Here is an 18,334-nt window from a genome sequence, read left to right on the forward strand (position 1 = left end):
GTACCCCTGCCTCTGTACAACCCTGGGGACAGATAATTACAAGTTTCTACGTCCGGGGGAGGGACAGGCATCCACTCCTTCCCCCCGCGTGTAAGTCTGAGGGTTGACAATAGTGCAAGATACTTGAAGTATACCGGTGTAGCTAAGGTTGGTTTCTCATTCTCTGTAGTCGTCAGTTAGGGGAAAGCGATTAAAAAGGAATCCACTAGAAGTTCGAGTAACGAGTGGACAAAAAGTTTGTACCAAGATTATTTGCATCGTATTACGAACTGCTGTGCAACTGTTTTAGATATCTTCTAAAACGAGACCATTTCTAACAACACCAAATGTCGAAAAGAAATTTTGAAGTTCATATGAAACTCTTGAAAGTACTGGTGACATGACACTGACAATGAAATTTTATCTGTGTTGGCACGACTTCTCTAAACTTTAAAATTTATTTTCTCGAGTTCCTATGGGAAATTGCTTTTGGTGTTATTTTAGGTAACTATTTATATCTTTAGCTTTTAGAACATTCAAAAAGAATTTTAATATACTGAACATTATTCTGGTGCAAGATTTTTGTCCGCTAAAAACTTAAATTGCTCGATTCCGGTTTCGTCTTAAAATGATTCGATTCCCGTAAAGCTAAGTTGTTCTTTTGGTGATCTTTGAGGCTTCCAGGACACCATTTTATGATTCTTAAGTAAACAAATTGATGTGACTTCTAAAGAGAGATGAGTGTTGTATTGAGAGCAGGGTTAGAAAATATATAATAAACATTATTATCTGCAATATGTTACTCAGTGTTACTTTTGTTTGTATCTTATAAGTTCGTTGCAAAGGAGGAAAAAAAGAAGGAAGAGAGAGAGAGAAAAAAAGGAACGACAGATTTTTGTTGCTATGAATGACGGAGAAACCAAACGCCATGAAGCATCTGTTGTTTATTTCTTCTCGATCACTCTCTTTTCATAGCTGTTTTAATGTTGAAATACAAACAAACGTAAGTAATTTCCGTCAATATTTCCGTCAATATCCACATGCACAGGAAATGGTTCGTCAAGACCTTTTCAGTGTGCATTTGCCCATAATGAAAAATTGAAATGTTTCGAGAAAAAAGTTTTCAAACATGATTTCAGTACCATAGTTAAAAGAGGGAAATGGTCATAAGCCCGATAAACATCAAAGAAGCAAGCAAACAGTCTAAGATTTATATTGGAAGGTCCTTTCCTAATTACATAATCGCAATTCTTCTTTTGGTTGCTTGTATGAGCACACATAACCACCTTTTGTATTTAACCAGGTTTTGTGCAGGGTCAACCACCAAAATATCTAACAAAAAAAATATAACAAAGACCCTTGCCAGGCTTCATAACCATTCGCTCTATTAACTATGGTCAGTAGTGAGAGTTTTTCTCAGTGCGTTCTAACTACAACTTGTAGGTATAAAACTTCGGAACCAAAAATTTAAGGCTTTCAGTAATATAAACGACAATGCATTTTCAGTAGTTAGAAGCTATCCTCTGGTCAGTAATTTAGTTCTCTTTGAGTTGCGTCGCTAAAGGCAAAAAATCTGAATAACAAACGATTAAAAATTCATTATCTTGTAAATATAAAGTAAATTTTTAACCAGTTTTGCGGTTGAAAGATAATTAAAGGTCAGGGCAGGTTTTAGCCAAAAATAAATATACGCAACATTACCTTGTTCAATCCCCCAAAGCGGGTGAAACAAATCAAAGAAAGGTTTTTATGCGTTTTTGTAAATAAAATAATAAATGAATTGGGTAGATAGAAAGAAACTCCATTTAGAGAACTCATGTGAGTGAATTTATATTTCGAAAAGAGTCGCATTTCAGCTGGACATTAAAAAGCGAAACAACTACTTTACTTAGAAAAGGTGTTGTGAGCGGGAAAAATATTTTTTATAACAGGGAGTGATTAAATTTGCTTCTTTCACCAAAGTAACAAACTCTAATTCGATCACTTCAGAGAAATCTGTACTGCCCTCGGCAGAATCCTCATATCACTTTGATCATTTTAGTGTCACTGACATTTTAGGTAATATAGATTTGGTACTTCTTCGTAAGAGCTTTATAATCTGGCCTTTCTTGTAAGATAAAGATTTTCGGAACGCGCGGAGGCAGGAACAAATCAGTACCTCTCGATATTTTTCGGTGACTGTTTTTCATCCAGGAAAAGTCGATTGAACATGCCATGTTATTCACATTTGGGATATTTAAGAAACATTTTGTTGAGTGATAATGGTATCTTTATACAGAGTTAATGAAGGTATCCCGTTTTTTTTTTCTTATATATAAGGCACGCAAGCCTTGCGTTAAGAAATACTTCTGTCCTACCTTCTACTGCTTGGCGTTAGCTTCGGTCAGAGCCCTCCTTCTGCTTGGATTTAGCCTTGCACTGTATTTGACTTTAAGAGCTCTGAATTTCACCTAATAAAGTTTCTTAAATTAAGCATTTTTTTTTCAAAGGCCTTTCAAACAATTGAGAGCCAATAACAGCCATGTTTAGTACATTTCACCTAGGACACAAGTAAACATAGAACTGGGTTCAAAGAGCTTACACATTTTGAGGAAACGTTTTCATCCGCCATTTTGTCCTTAATGAGTCTATTTAACTTTGGAGTGTTCTCCAATGGCCATCCAATAAGGTTTGTGTGATCATTCGTATCCATGGAGACCACACGATAAAAGTGTTATGCAATAGTGATCTACCACTTTCTGAGGAAATCTATATATCCGTATTTTTGTTCCAAACTAGGGGTTACGTACGACTTCTAAACATTGTGTTGTTATCTTGACTTGAAGTGCCTTTTCTTTATTTTATCAATGCAGCAAATAGGTAAATATTCTCTCTTATTATTACAAAGCTGGGAAAATTGGGTCTGATACTACATCATCCTTATCATTCCATTTATCTTAGGCGCCGAATTATTGAAATAAAAATTTGGTCAATCAACAAAACAAAATGAGCATAATCAATTCAGTTGTTATCTATTCGGAATGGAGAACAACAGACCGACAAACCATCAATTACCACTATTATATCTAACGACAGGTGTGTGCTTGGCATGCAGTTGTCCGGCGGATAGAATGGATGTGAAATGAAATTAAATCATTTGATGACAATTAAAATGTTTTTGATATTTATTTTTCCCCGTAAAAATTCAAATCCAGGGAAGAAAATGGTTGAAACTCTCATAGTGAAAAGTATAAATGGCAATTCTTTTAGTATTTAGCCATATTATATCTTAAGTTCCCAGCAAAGAAATAAATGGAAAGGCACCTGTCGGAAAGAAAGGTATTTGTTTAGAAGACAGATGTTTTTAAAAAGTGACTGGACTACCAACAACGATAAAATTTCTACATACTTTGAGGTAGATGTAATTACTTAGTGTTTTAATTTTCTGTAAATAAGTGTAAATAAAGACACTTTAACTTCTTTTCCAGTGCATATGTTATTAAAAGCGATTTCTCGTATCCGAAATTCATTTATTTTGTTATTTGTAGTGGTACTTATATCAGCCGGTGTTTTACGCAAATCGTTTTTGTCCTTCATTACTATAAGTTCTTAGCTGCTTATATCCGACTCATATCTAAGCTTACATTTGTTTCAGTTGATTTTTTTTTTTTCTGTGTTCAAAAATTGGCAAGACAAGACTATTCTATGCAATATATTTTGGTGAAAAGTGAATTATTGAAATATTTTAATTTACTCTTTAGCAGAGGAAATTCGGATTAAATACGAGGTGGAAAATCATCGACACAGATGCTTTTCTAAGTTTCGAATTGGTGACCTAACCGACAGAAACTGAATACAGTAAAAACAAAATGGAAAAACGCTCAAATTTTTTGTGGTAATTTCAACTCGAATATATAAGTTACATCTGCCAATATTGTTTCCATATAATCACAGTGTTAGCCTAAAATATCAGAAAAAGAAACTCGTTTGATGGAAAAACGAGTTTGTCTATATTCCACGACGATTTCTGTACAAATTCCTCTCGGAAAAACATATCAGGAGAAAATGTTGCTGTGTTATTTGCTGCCTCAGTTTAGTGCCATTTTATGAATAGGATATTCTTTGGTTAAATCGGTAGAGTACTTTTCAGTGAATGCCTAACTATACGATAATAATATATAACTTTATTTACCCTCGGCAGCGTTTATAGGTAGAAGGCTAGTGCGTCCGACAAACTATTGAACTGAACAAATAATTCAAATTGAACATAACATATTTAAGAATCCCAGCTGGCTGACGTTTTATGCTGACTGTATTTAAACACGAGCATGTCAGTTTGTCCTCAAATTGCTCATTCCACTTATATCCGTTGTTTTACTTAAAAACGCAGATGAACTGGCTTACGTCCTTCACACTGTTACCGGCAATGATACAACTGTTTGCGTTTTCTTTTTTTTAATTATTCCTCGTTTTTGAATTCTCACTCACCAAGTGCTAGGTTTCGTTCTGGAAATCGCCCCTAGGTCAATAGTGAAAAATCAACTGGCGGAGTATAACATTAATTAAGAAATAGAAAACATGTACCGTGTTTCTATCGAAACACGAGTGGAAGTTTGGGAGAACGAGAAATGCTGTGGGAACACGAGCCGCAGACGAGTGTTTCCACAGCTTTTTCGAGTTCTCCCAAACTTTCACGAGTGTTTCTATAACTCGATAGAAACACTGTTCTGCGGCATTTTGTAATAACTACGCATTTTGTAATACCTTACGCATTTTGTAATAAAAGTTGAAGCATTTTGTAATTACCTGCAGTATTTTGTATTAAATGCAAACGACGCATTTTGTAATAAGAGCTGCAGCATTTTGTAATAAACGTCAGTCTACGCAATTTGTAATAACGTGGTGACGCAAATTGTAATAAGTCTCTTCACACGATAATTTCACCAAGCATACAGATTGGCTGGATTCCCTTCAACACCAACCTGATGGAAAATCAGTTATTATATTATTGCAGGATTTTTTAAACTGAATACGAGTACAGTATCTGCATGGGTATTTGTACAGTAGATGCACGCGATTTTTTAGATAAGTTCTTTTTTCTCACTTTTGTCCGAGTCTTGGAATCAAGTTAGGTTCACGAAAAAGAAAGTAATAAAACGTCAACATTTGCGTGACAATGGGTGGAACTATTTCACCTGGTGGTATTCCATTCTCCATTATGAAGATTTAGGAAATTTTTAAGGAATTGAGAATTTTATTTTCCAAAATTTATACACCTCTCAGACTAAAATTATGCCACATGCTTATTGAAAATATAGATTTGCATAGAAGTATGTGGGTTGTTTAGCTCCCAATATCTGCTAAAAAAGAGCACTTGACAAACTATATTAAGCCAGTGTTGAAGGGAATCCAGCCAATCTGTATGCTTGGTGAAATTATCGTGTGAAGAGACTTATTACAATTTGCGTCACCACGTTATTACAAATTGCGTAGACTGACGTTTATTACAAAATGCTGCAGCTCTTATTACAAAATGCGTCGTTTGCATTTAATACAAAATACTGCAGGTAATTACAAAATGCTGCAACTTTTATTACAAAATGCGTAAGGTATTACAAAATGCGTAGTTGTTACAAAATGCCGCAGAACAAACACGGAGAACATGTTTTCTATTTCTTTAGAAAACAACGCGCCGAAAAAAAGGAAAACAACTTGTTAACTTTGATTATCAAAATGTAAATTCTCTTTGCTCGCGTCATCATTACGTCAACAGCTCGTGCTAGTTCTGTGTTTCCATCGAGTCATAGAAACACGATGATTTTTGACCAATCAGCGCGCGTATTTTCTTAGGACTGTTTTCTAAGTACTTCTTATCAAACGAAAGTTAATAGGTAGTTATGAAGTCGTGCTATTTTTACCGACCGATAATAAGATCAATGCAGCAAGACCGATGTTTGAAATTTTCTCTTAAAAACCAAACGTTCGAGGTTAACAACTAGTCTATTATGTGGCAATTGTATGGCCAAAGATGATTGAGGCAAAGGTGGTTAAATCTCCGGTTATAAATGCACCTTTAAATCTGTCTCGCATCACGGAATTTCAGTTCAATAATTTTTCCAAAGCCCAAAGTTATATAGGGAATGATATACAGAGTTAGATATACAGATTGATTCCGTCCAAAAATACCTTTATCTTGCTTATAAATGGAATGGAAATCAAAATTAAATGAGCGTTTTTAGAATCCAGCAGCCAAAAGCTGGTCAATGTCGTGTGTACTACAAACTTAAGTTCTTTTCGTCACGAAATTCAAGCCCGTTAGAGAAATAATACTCACACACAGTGTTCATTGTCACTCCTTTATTTTGCAGCTGTTGTAAATTTTATAAAGAAACGCAACGTTCATAATACCCGTGGGCATTACGGCAGAATACCGCATTTTAAATAGCCAATCAGAGCGTACGTTATATCGACTACAAACATCGGACCACACAATAAGTATGGGTTATTGACCAAGTGTGAGGTCAAGATGGCTGGATATTGGCCAAGTTCTTTTTTTGCGTGTTTATGGACCGAGACGGAGTCGAGGTCCATAAACTCGCAAAAAAAGAACGAGGCCAATATCCAGCCATCTTGACCGAACAAGCTTGGTCAATAAAGGATTTATTATATGGCTTTCGCGGAAATTTTTCTTGCAGGACACGGCGGGTAGTCCCGAGCGGGCAAGATAGCTCCATCTTGCCCGCTCGGGTAGCCAATCACAGCGCAGGATTTGATTCATCTTGCCCGCTCACGGAGCTAGCCATATAATAATGTCCATTAATGACCGGTTCGTGAAAGATTTATCAAATAGTATAAAATTAGCAGTCTTTCTTCGTGATGTCGCTTGATCAGTCCGATCTATGATCTTTACAGGGATCTAGAGAAAAATCGAAACTGAATGAAATCAAACTGACACCAGGGGTTGACACATTATGCCGGCTTCATTTCTGCCTAAGAGTACCGTTTTGCCCGCATAAAAGTGGCAGTTGTGATAAAACGATTATTATTTTTTGTAGCTGTTTTAGCGGCAGCATTTGTCTCAATTTGATTGTTTCACAATTTGTTTGCATCCTTGTATTATCAAATTAGGAAAATTACATTTGTTTCGCGGAAGGGAGGGGGTATCAAAACTTTAGCGGCACAGTAACGAGCTTGATAGCGACAATTGAGCTCACTGAGTTAGGAGCGTATGTTCCCTTTTTAGGGGTTGACGCTAAAAAGCATAATACTCAATGTCAGGCGCATGATGTGTTAACCCCTAACTGAGACTGTAGGGCAGTGAGTGAAGAATTTTATTTTTCATAACTACTGGAGTTTATGCGGTAATCTGAGTTCTTTCACCGACTTATTAAGAGACTACAACATTGTTGGCAAGACTCTTAAAAACCTTTCCATTAGATTCCGGGTTTAAACGACGTGGAAACCTACTTGTAGCGTCTTTAATTTCTCGGCAGAATGACGAATTGAAGTTAGGAAGGCGAAATAAAGGTACCTACAGCAATCGACGCCATAGGCGATGGGGCAGTTCCGCATAACTCAATAGGTCTGAAAACGAAAATATTTCCACTACTTTTCAATTACATAATACATGCAATTCATGAGAATAGAATAACTTCGCAGCAGGCCAATGGAAAAGAGAATTGTTATGTTACAGAAGTGTTATATTTTAAAATTGTAAACATTATTGGATGAGGTATTTGTGATATCCAGAATAATCAAGGTAGAGGTAAGTGTTATCAGCCGAGGCCAAAGGCTGAGGCTGATAACACTAACCGAGACCTTGATTATTGTATTACACGGAACGAAGTGTTCACATGAGCAGATCACTGACTGAAAAAGTAAGCTCAGTCAGTTAGAACGGTTGGTTGCACAGTACGACTGAGATGAATTACTGGAGGACTACTTTGGAAACTTGGAGGCGCGGTGGCCTCATTGTTAGTGCGTTCGTCTCCGGATCGAGCGGTCTGTGTTCGAGTATTAGCCGAGGACATTGTGCTCTTGGGCAAGACACCTTACTCTCACAGTGCCTCTCTCTACCCGGGTGAATAAATGGGTACCGGCGAATTTAATGCTTAGGATATTAAACCCTGCAATGGACTAGCATCCCATCCAGGGGGGAGTAGAAATACTCCTAGTCGCTACATGCTACAGAAACAGGGATAAGCTCCGGCCTGGTGGACTACCTGGCTTGTATGCAGACTTAACCTACCCTACCTACTATGGAAACTTGGAATATTACGGATTTATGAGCAAAGGAAGAACTTTTAACTCCACCATATCCACCTTTCAGAGCAAAGTCTACAGAGGCTAGTTCAATATATCTTGGAACAGTTAAGTAGGACCCTTCAGTAATAGAGGACCTCGACATTGTACCAGGGACAAACAACACTGTGCTGTCTGATGAATCTCTAACCAAGATAAATAAAGTTATGAGGATTGTTGGAGAACTGAACAGCTCGGCGGAAGCAGATGAAGACAACATGCATACTGATGCAAAACAATACTGTAAATCAACTACAGATTCAAAGTGGAATTGCCTGGAGGTCTGCTACAAAAATTGGTAAATTGACTTGACATTCATCGAAGAAAGAAAGTAACAGAGCATACAATATGACTATGAAGGATCAATGCAAAGTCACGTCCTTTTAAAATCGACTTTTTATAAAGGAACAGTTATTCGCCAGGGAGGTAACTGTCAACTTCTATTTTCATCATTTCGTAGTTATATGCGTTCGGCCAGATTGTTGTCATTATTTTTTAGCTTGCCAAAGCATAGAGGTCTCGATCAGTGCGGAGTCCGTTGGTTGGGAATAAGCCCTGTGTTAGACTAGCCACAATATACATATTATTCACAAGTAACTGCCAGTTCTATTGACGTCTTTCCAAGAAAAAAAAATCATGTTGACTCTTTTATCAAATCAAATTGGCTTTGACCCATGAGTACCGTGCGCTTTTAAGCTTTGATCCACGCCCCAAACTATCTGGCTCACCTCCTTTTCCACCTAAAACAAAGAATCTTTCCATTAGTGAGGTGAAGGGCGCTGTCCGACAAATAAAAAAAATCAGGTTTGCATTTATGTTAATTTCATGTCATCAATTTCTGGCATTTTCGATATACGAGGCCCCGATATACGAGGCCCCGATCGTTTCGCTCATTCTTCTGTTTCGCGCTCGCCGAATCTTTTTTCCGTCCTCGCCAGGAGCCTGTTCGCAGGCTAAAAAGATTTTAGCTCAACCAACATGGAAAGAATTGTAAATAGGCCAGGAATAACTTTTGACGACTGGACCAATTTTCTTACCAGTTACTTGTAATTTCTGTTGTTTAAAAGTGCGAAGACGATTTCTATTTAACGTGCAATCGCAAATTCTGCTTAGACCGATGATGTTGAAGACAATGAAAGGCCTGCATGCACGTGTGCTTGAAGAAATCTATTACAGAGGTATCGTTCCAAGTATCACCTACTGCATTTCCGTCTGGAGATCATGTTCCTTGGCTACATTTAATGACTCGGAGCAATTGCACATTAAAGCTGAAAAATTGATCCACAAACTACCCAGTGAAACACCTGATTCTGACGCTCTCCGAATTGTAAAATGGAAGCCTTTAAGTTATATTTACAAGCGGAGGCTCGCTTCTATTATGTACCAGGTGTACAATAACACCTTACCTTAACAACTCACATCCCTGCTTGGGATACGTAACCAGTGGCGGATCTAGGGGAGGGCCCCCCTTATTTTGGGTAAAAAAAGAAGAAATCACAGAAGGAAGAAAAGCCGGCAGGGCAAGCAAAACAAAAACGCACCCCCTTCCTCTTAGCTGAAGGTCGGGATCCGCCAGTGGTAACACTGTTAATAAGTACAAATTGAGACGCATGAATGACTTTTCTCTAATACGGTACAACAGTGACCTTGGCAGAAATAGCGTTAGGTAAAGGGGCCCCATGGTATGGAATGCCATCCGGCTTAAAGTCATCAGGGACGCTTCATCCTTACAGCTTTTTAAAGGAGAACTTAAAAATGGCTCCAGGTCTCTCGACCAGATACAATAGGCCACGTTCGATATATCAATATATTAACATCGATCCGAGGCTTTCAGGTCAAAACTGCAAATTTTTTAAGTTGCCTTTGTCTTTCAAGTCCCAAAAGAGACTTGGATACAAAGAAAACAACACCAAACATAGAAGTTTGTCCTGAAAGCTTTGGAGCCAATTTAGAATACAGTGGAACCCCGTTGATACGACCACCTTCGGGCCATGAAAAATTGGTCGCATTAACGGGGTGGTCGTGTTAAAAGGGTTCTTTAAATAAGAAAATGACTGACGGAGCTTTTTTTGGGGCCAGAATAAAGTGACCGTAATAACGAGGTGGTCGTAAGGCGGGGTTCCACTGTATTGATACATCGAACGTGGCCTACTTGAAAAAGAGGTTTGTTTAATTAATTCTAAAAACTCAGATTTTTATATTTTTAAGATTTTCGTCCTTTGTAAAATATTAGGTTGGTTAAAATTTATGACAGGTCCACACCAGCCCTAAGGTTGCCATATTCAGACCTGCCTCATCAAAAAGTACATGTAGGTATGTGTGTATTGTTTGTGATAACAAGTGATCGGGTGTACAATATCCCTGCCGTCCTTAGACCAAACTGTGAACTCTCTCAACTAAAAGCCAAACATGTACACTGCTGTAACGCTTGTTCTGAGAAATTGTTTAAGCAATAGCTTAAGTGTGTTTCGCTGATTAAGATTTGGTCTGAAAATCAATAGCTGTGATAACAAAATTGATAAAAATAATTTATTGACAGTTCAGTTTGATACTTTCTGGGAGTAAGACGTGAGAAATAGGCCATTTCCGACTTACCTTGTGCCTCTGTTTCAAAACGAGTTTTCGTGTAAAACCTTTCAGTTTGACGGCGAAAATAAGTTTGATTTGCATGAAAACGAATCTGTAGGCGGAATTCATCTTCATATGAATGGTTTCGCAAGACCAGTTTTGACACAGAGGCAAAAGGCAACTCGGTAATGGCGTATTGCACCAGTTGCCGATGGCTAGTGGACACTTAAAAAATGAAGTGTTCTTAATGCTAATTAAAAGAAAACCCGGACTTACTTTCAAGCTGCATAAGATTCAGTTTGTGACTCAATACTAATATAACTCTTATCTGATGTATTAAATGTAAATTCAACTCTTTCTGAGGTTAATTATGGAGCATTAAGACCGTAAAAATAATCGCGCAGGGATGCCATTAGCTTGATAACGACAAACACGTATATTTGTTTACGATTAATAAAAGTCTTTGCTCAGTAAATGTCGGATATTTTCTTGGCGGTGTCCTGTAATACTATTAATTATCAGCTGTTACTTGATGAGTATCGCTTATTGCACGTCACTGTTCTCGTGACGTCATATCCCTTGTGAATATTTTCCGACGAACATATGCTCCGCTGAGCTTTGACTCAAGAGGTTGATGCTTGAAGCAGAAGGCAGGCTTATAAAGTGCAGTTTATCTTCGAACTCAACATATTAGAAAGTATTGAGCATTGTAAGGTAGGAAAATCTTTAAAGAATATATATTTTTTATTTTTCAAAAAGAGGACTTCAACGTGGTGAACTTTTAATAATTAATCCTCTTTTAACAATTGTTTCTCTTACAAAGACCGGGATACTGAGCAATAAATAGTTGATAGACAGACTGGAAAAAGTTTAAAAAATTCATGGCGGGGAAATTCTTCGAAAGTTAAACGAAACAACCCTTTCTAAGCTGTATATTTATTTACTGCTTATATAAAGGAATATAAATCCAATTCTATTGAGAGAAAAAAAAATTTCTCCAGTATTCCCGGATGTAAACGAGACATCAGAAATATATATTGTCACATTCGAGCAGATTTTACATAATTTTTGATTCTCGCTCTAGCTTGTCACACCCTTTTAGTCATAGCTTGCTGCATTTCTTGGTACTGTTATACTTTATGTTGTTTCTAACAATTCTTTTCTCGCTCCTTTTTTTTCAAATTTGTCTCTCGAATCCTCTATGGTATCGCCTTTAATGACTAAGTAGCAATAGATTCTGATATTATTTCACGCCGACGACGTCAAATGTTTTCGTATTTGTGTAGACAAATGACCTTTTGTGGGAATATCATTTTGAAATGCAGATTGCAAACCTCCACGACCAAAAAAGGCCAATACGAAGGAAATATTAATATCCACAGTATTCCAGTAGTCTACAGGTTCTGTTAACGTTCACTTATCCATCATTTATAAACCTCTTATGTAACAATTACTTCAGATACTTTTTTGTGTTGCCGCTGTTTCTGTTTTCACCAAACTTCCTCACTCATCTTCTTAATTATTGTACAGTGTTTGATTCTAGCCGGAAGTAACGCAATGTCAGACCACGTCACGCTGTATCTGCCCACGAGCGAGACACAAACTCGCGCTTCCTTCAACCCTTCTTCAACTTTAACCTCACATCGTTCCAGAAGAACCCTGAGTCTTCCAGCTCGAGAGAAACCAATCATTCCGCCTGCTATCTCAGAAACTCCTGAAGTAACTGGTGAACAACAATCGGAGGAACGGCCACAAATATGTTTGGAAGCAAACTATGTTTTGGAAGCAAACTATGATCATGACGAAATACGTAAGTAAACATTCCTGAAGACTGCAAGTGTACTCTGAGAAAGATGACGTCTCTTGTCGTATTTTCAATGGGATAAAAATTATGGATATCTTCTCTTTCTTGGGAATTGAAAACTGCGAGGCCAAGACAGACGAATTTTTCCTCTTTTCAAACCATATGTTCTGTTAGTGTGGTGTACTAATGATGATAAAATATAAATGCAAATTATTGAAAACTAACTAAATAAATAATAAGATTAATAAATAAATTAACTAATTAATTAATAATTAAATAAATAGTGTTGTGTACCGCGTACTAATAAAAGGTCACGTGCACGTCCAGGAACGGTCGAGTATGAACTGGGAGCGATGTTTAAAATAATGCTTGACGGCGACTGTGTCTTACTGCCTTTTTGCCTTGCTGAAATACAAGTCACCTAGAACCACCTTAAAAAACACGTGTTGGGTGCAAATGTCGACTGTGTAGGAACGTTTCGACCAAATTCGAGCGGGCTCCACGGATGGCCACTAAATTTACTTGCATTGGACACTTTTAACGTGAGTTCAACTTTTTGGCTTCCCTAACTAGTCAACATTCCGCAGTTTGGAACTTTTTCCACAGTGGTCATTTTGAGTTTACCTACATTGTCGGTTTCGAATCAGTTAGCACAACAATATTAAGTACAACTATGACAAGGTCATTTAGTTTATTCCATGATCATTAAATGATTTTAATCACTTCGTTGTGGCTGGAATTTGTGCCAGTTAACTTGTAAACTCTCTTTTTTTCCATCAGGTTGGTATACCCCTATTGTGGGATTACTTGTGAGTCTGCTGTTATATACATGGGCATGTCTCTTGTCTTCATCTTCAGGCGATAAAAATGTTATTTATGATATTTTCACTTATGAGTAGAAAAGGAGTCGTCAATGATAGCTAATGAAGTAACATTTTCCAGCTTCATGTACATGGGCTGTATGTTGTTTTAAACTAAAATGTAAGTTTTAAATTTAAACGTATATACCAAGGCAAGAGAAAATGAATGGAGAGAGAGTTAATTCTTTGTATAGACCTTACTCCCAAAGTAATCCCTCTCAATCTATTTTAAGGTTACTTCCGGGTTTGGAAATCCCAGGAGGACTGGAAATTGGACGGAATTTTGCTCTCGTGAACAGCCGCGTTCTCATCGTCCACGTAGACATCTGCGCGTGGTAACATTATCCACGGAAGAACTGGGTACTATGTCTAAAAAAAAAGTAAGAGGAATTACCAAGGAAATAAGTGCCCTTCTCTCTACCTCTTCATCATCTCTTGAAGAAGACCCCTGTTATTATAAATAAATTAAAAAATATAACTACTACCATTTCAAAATGAATAGTTAGCTGATTTGTAAGTACTTCCGCCAAATTTACCATGAAACAGACTACAAATATGGAACAGTTTTAAAATGTATGTATGAATGCATTCGATTTCGCTGACAATTTCCCTGCGGAGTTTGTGTAAAATGGTCATTCTTCTCGCGAACTCATTTCTTGTACTGTTTGTCTGTCATCTTTGTGTTATCTGGCAGGGCTTGACATGTTATTTCTGATTAGTGGCTGCTCGCTATAGGGTTTTCCCGCGTAAGTTTCAACCAGCCTGAGACAATAGAACATCAGTTCAACCTATTCACTATTACTAACTGCAGCTCAGTCACGGTATTTTGATTTATTCTGTCAATATGCAAAATTACCTTCAAATTAAGGGAAGCCTGAAAATAGAAGTAGATAGAAAAATTCCAAAGAGATAATAATAAACCATAAAGGAACAAGAATGGTTAAGGATGGAGAAGATTAACACGGATTACAAACGACGAACTTGAAAAATTTAGGCTAAATTTTTCAAGAAGCACAAACCCTGAATTACTCCTTTAACGTTAATGGTTAACATTCAGAACTGCAACAAGCTTAATAATTATTAGAATGGATGAAAATGGTCATATGAAATTAGCTCAGTAAACAAAATATATTTCAAACACAACCTAAGTGAATTTATTTTACCGTTGATTGTAACATAAAGATTTTTTGTTGTGTAATATTGTCTGGAATTTTATTAATCTTGACCTCCTACGAATGTGTGATCTTCTACTTTGCCTTTATCAGAATGATAAAGTATGAGAACTTCATAGAGTTTTATTAATTTTCTTACATCAGTCCACTTTGCGCTTACTCAGTGTTAACTCAAGCGTGCTGACGTTTAATTTCCTTTAACTTTTCTTGACACTCAAGAAACGCATGATAGTCGATGGTAGTTGATGCACCGTTTGACCAAGGCTTAAGGTCATAGACATTAGGGAGATTAAGCAAACCACGACGACAACGACAACTATAACGTCACTAAACAAGAGGTTTAATGAGTAACCGTCCTCTGCAAAGCAACAACGTAAAATGACCAAGTTCTGCTTATTTTGAAGAACGCGAGGCACGACGGCTAATTTTTCGTATTTTCCTCTGGAACTGATCGCTGGCGTTACATCTTTAATTTGATCAGGATTTTAAACCTCTCGGCGTACTGAACAGTTCTGCAAAATTCAAAGGTAAAATATAACTCCAATTTTTGGCCGTCGTCATTGCTTAAGTTCCCTGTTAAACAGACGCCAGCGACAAACGCTTGAAAACTTTCGGTAGTCGTTATTTCTTGGCGTAGTAGGCCAGCACACAGGACCAGAAATACATCACAAGACTGCAGGTTAATCCAACAACTGGCGTGTACCACGCTGAAATCAAATGAGATGCTTTAGTACATAAATCTATTAGGTTTAATTGGACTAATCTGATCAATAAACAACCAAGGTCAAGATAGGACGAAAGGAAGTCTTTTCTTGACGTGCGTTGTGCGTACAGCATAAAACGCTCCGAAAATCTGACAACAAAGCATCATATAACATAAATTTTTTTATAACATAATTGATATACTACGCGCGCTCTCATTGGTCAATAGGTGTGTTTATATGAGAGTATGTAAACACAGTTGTAACGTTTTAGATTCGCGCGTATTTTTGAGAAATAGCAATTTTTATCAAAGTAATAGAAGACTTTTTCCGTGTTTTCATAGTCTCATCTAAACACTCGGGTGAGCTGGGAGAATTTTCGAAAGTTATGCAAACCCTTGACTGCGTCTCAGGTTTGCATAACTGTCTCGAATTCTTCCAAACCCTCTTGTGTTCGTTTGACACTGTCATTAAGGACAGAATCATGCATTTTTACAGCTAAAATTATCATACCCATTTCTTCCTCATTTTCATCTTCATTTTCACCTTCATCGCTCTCGTCATCCCAGTTGTCATGGCAGCGTTGAATATTGATCAGCGGCAGCAAGACAGGCTTGGATGGCAGGCTCATGGTGCGTTTGGAACGCTGCTTAAATAGGACCATGGGTTGACTTTGTTGTTTGAGGGAATGGGAGCGAGTGCTGCGCGAACGAGCAGAGACTGGGTGCAGCACATCACCATCCGTGGACATGTCAGAGGATTGAAGGATTTTAACTGTGATAAAATACGGAAAATGAACAATGAGTCTAGACTCTTGTGGTATCAATTGCTTTGTCTAACATTCCAAACTGTGTATATTTCGAAGTTAAAAATTATGATTAGTGCGTGAACTAAATCATCTGACAGCAATAAACAGTATGTTCTATTGTAGTTTTAGCAAAAAAAATAACAAAGGAGGTCAGTAAATAAAGATTTTTGTGATTAAAATTCATCGCCACGGCGTAATTGCACGCAATTTACAATGTTTACTTTCAAACAAAATCACACAAAAAGATCTACCCCGGCTCCTTTTTTGTGCCGCGATACACATTGCTATTGATTATCTTAAATATTCCGTTAAAATATAGTATTTTCGTCTCAATCAAACGAATGTGTCATAAGATTTTCAGTCCGCGTGTTAGGAATGTATGAGAAGAAAAAAAGAATTTATCGTAAGATTCGATGATATATACAGTGTGGATATCATTCAGTTTCATCCATGTAGCAAGACTAAACTAAACTTAAACTAAACAAAAACTTATTTCGAATAATATTGCATAATTTTTAATCTCACCTGATAAATATGGGACTCCGGCATCAACTCGATGTCCACAGCTTTTGTCGCACGAGAAATAAATTTGAATTTCTGCCTGAGTGTTTTATTGTTTTTTCAGCAAGTTTCGGGTGTAAGGTATCACGTATTGCTTTTCGATTAATTAAGGCCGTTCTATTTTGATTGCCAGCTGTAGTTACTAACCGCGGAAAATGAAAACCTCGGTTATAACTAATAAAATGATCGAATTCGGAAGGAAAGGAAAACGAGGAATTGATCGATTGAAATGGCGAACTGATGCCAATTACTGTATGCTTGTCATCCAAGCTCAAAACACGAATCGTATTTAATCAGTCGTACAAGACACAATGGCAAACTAAAATCAGGACAAAACCTTTGTCAACTAAAAAGCTGCATTAGCTGACAGCTTGTAAAGTGATGGACAGGAATGAACAGCAATAAAAGAAGGACGGCTTTAAATGAATTATTTCAATCACGGTTACTAGATTCGCGACTACCGCCTTTGTTTGTGTTAGACCTCATGTGATGATAAATTAATATAAATATGAACACAAAATCGGCGAAACTCAATGAAAATACATTTAGCAATCATTAAAATGAAAGAAACGTACGGAAACAAATGTTTTTAACGATCAAAACACTGCCATATTAATAAATCTTTACATTTTAACTTTATTCCCAAGTATTCGCAAAGCTAATGTATCACTCAGTCATAAAAGCTATCACTTGCAAGTCTGTTTCCAGGTCCTTGCAGCTAGAATGGTTTTCATACTCACGTTAAGGAATCAGACAGCGGGGCATTATTTTTCAGTTGCAGCCAGTCTGATGAAAATCTACATTCTCTTTAAACAATTGATACAAAGTTTAGCAAACAGATCGGAGAATAAAGCTAAGCAATCATTAACTGGATATTGTCCGGTGATGTGATCTGCTCTCCCGAAGACATTTTATGATTTTGTCGAAACTGTCGTATCGACAGGACTAGAGGAATAGTTTATGCATTTTTGCGAAACAAAGTAAGCTTGTTGAAAGCATTAATTACTTACGGCCACCTCGTTATTATGGCCGCCTTTTATGTCCAGGCGAAACGCCCATACGTTTTCTTATAAAATCCCGTTCATGCGGCCATGCTGTTAATATGTCCAAATTCGGAAATCCCAAACTGGATAATCCTTCATAATTTTTACCCCGTTTATACGGCCACTTAAATCAGCTATGTTCATCTTTCCATTGTTAATGTTATACACAATGATTCAAGTTTAGTTTTCTTTTTAAATTAAATCTGCATTCCGGATGTTTATTAAAGAACAGTTGTTTAGAAGTGCAATTGTGATACATCCGTTAAGATGTCACTTTTGGACCAGTCATGAAGTTTGACCTTACCCCGTGAACACGCCCAAATTTCGCACCGGTTCTCTGTCACGGTCTCTACAACGAAAATCAATGAAGACTGTGATTCATTTTCAATCAATCAATCAATCAATCAATCAATCAATCAATCAATCAATCAGTCAATCAGTCAATCAATCAATCAGTAAATCAATCAATCAATCAATCAGTCAATCAATCAATCAATCAATCTTTATTTGTACTCACTCTCTTGCTAAATTTTCGACTTAAAGTTTTATTTGTCTGTA

The 18,334-nt window shown here is 37.1% G+C and overlaps 2 protein-coding genes across 3 annotated transcripts; one reads left to right on the forward strand and one right to left on the reverse strand.

Annotated features, from left to right (window-relative positions):
• The first annotated feature begins 11,464 nt into the window (after positions 1-11,464).
• On the forward strand, positions 11,465-14,171 carry LOC110043762 (uncharacterized). The gene is made up of 3 exons (XM_020749265.2): positions 11,465-11,541; positions 12,358-12,637; positions 13,412-14,171. The coding sequence occupies exons 2-3, from the start codon at positions 12,385-12,387 to the stop codon at positions 13,528-13,530; spliced, it is 372 nt and encodes a 123-aa protein (XP_020604924.2). The 5' UTR covers positions 11,465-11,541; positions 12,358-12,384; the 3' UTR covers positions 13,531-14,171.
• Positions 14,172-14,622: 451 nt separating this feature from the next.
• Positions 14,623-17,142, reverse strand: LOC110043797 (uncharacterized). 2 transcript variants are annotated; one of them, XM_089286590.1, is made up of 3 exons: positions 16,698-17,108; positions 15,878-16,138; positions 14,623-15,370 (listed from the first exon to the last, which is right to left on the reverse strand). In XM_089286590.1, exons 2-3 carry the CDS (start codon positions 16,113-16,115, stop codon positions 15,285-15,287), a joined length of 324 nt encoding a protein of 107 aa, XP_089142716.1. In that variant the 5' UTR covers positions 16,116-16,138; positions 16,698-17,108; the 3' UTR covers positions 14,623-15,284. The 2 variants fall into 2 exon arrangements, with proteins under 2 accessions (XP_089142716.1, XP_089142715.1); XM_089286589.1 differs by lacking the exon at positions 14,623-15,370 and having other exon boundaries at positions 15,684-16,138; positions 16,698-17,142.
• Positions 17,143-18,334: the final 1,192 nt, after the last annotated feature.

The sequence above is a fragment of the Orbicella faveolata genome, unplaced genomic scaffold (assembly GCF_042242905.1).
Source record: "Orbicella faveolata isolate gen_17 unplaced genomic scaffold, um_ofav_v1 contig_14, whole genome shotgun sequence".
Lineage (NCBI taxonomy): Eukaryota > Metazoa > Cnidaria > Anthozoa > Scleractinia > Merulinidae > Orbicella > Orbicella faveolata.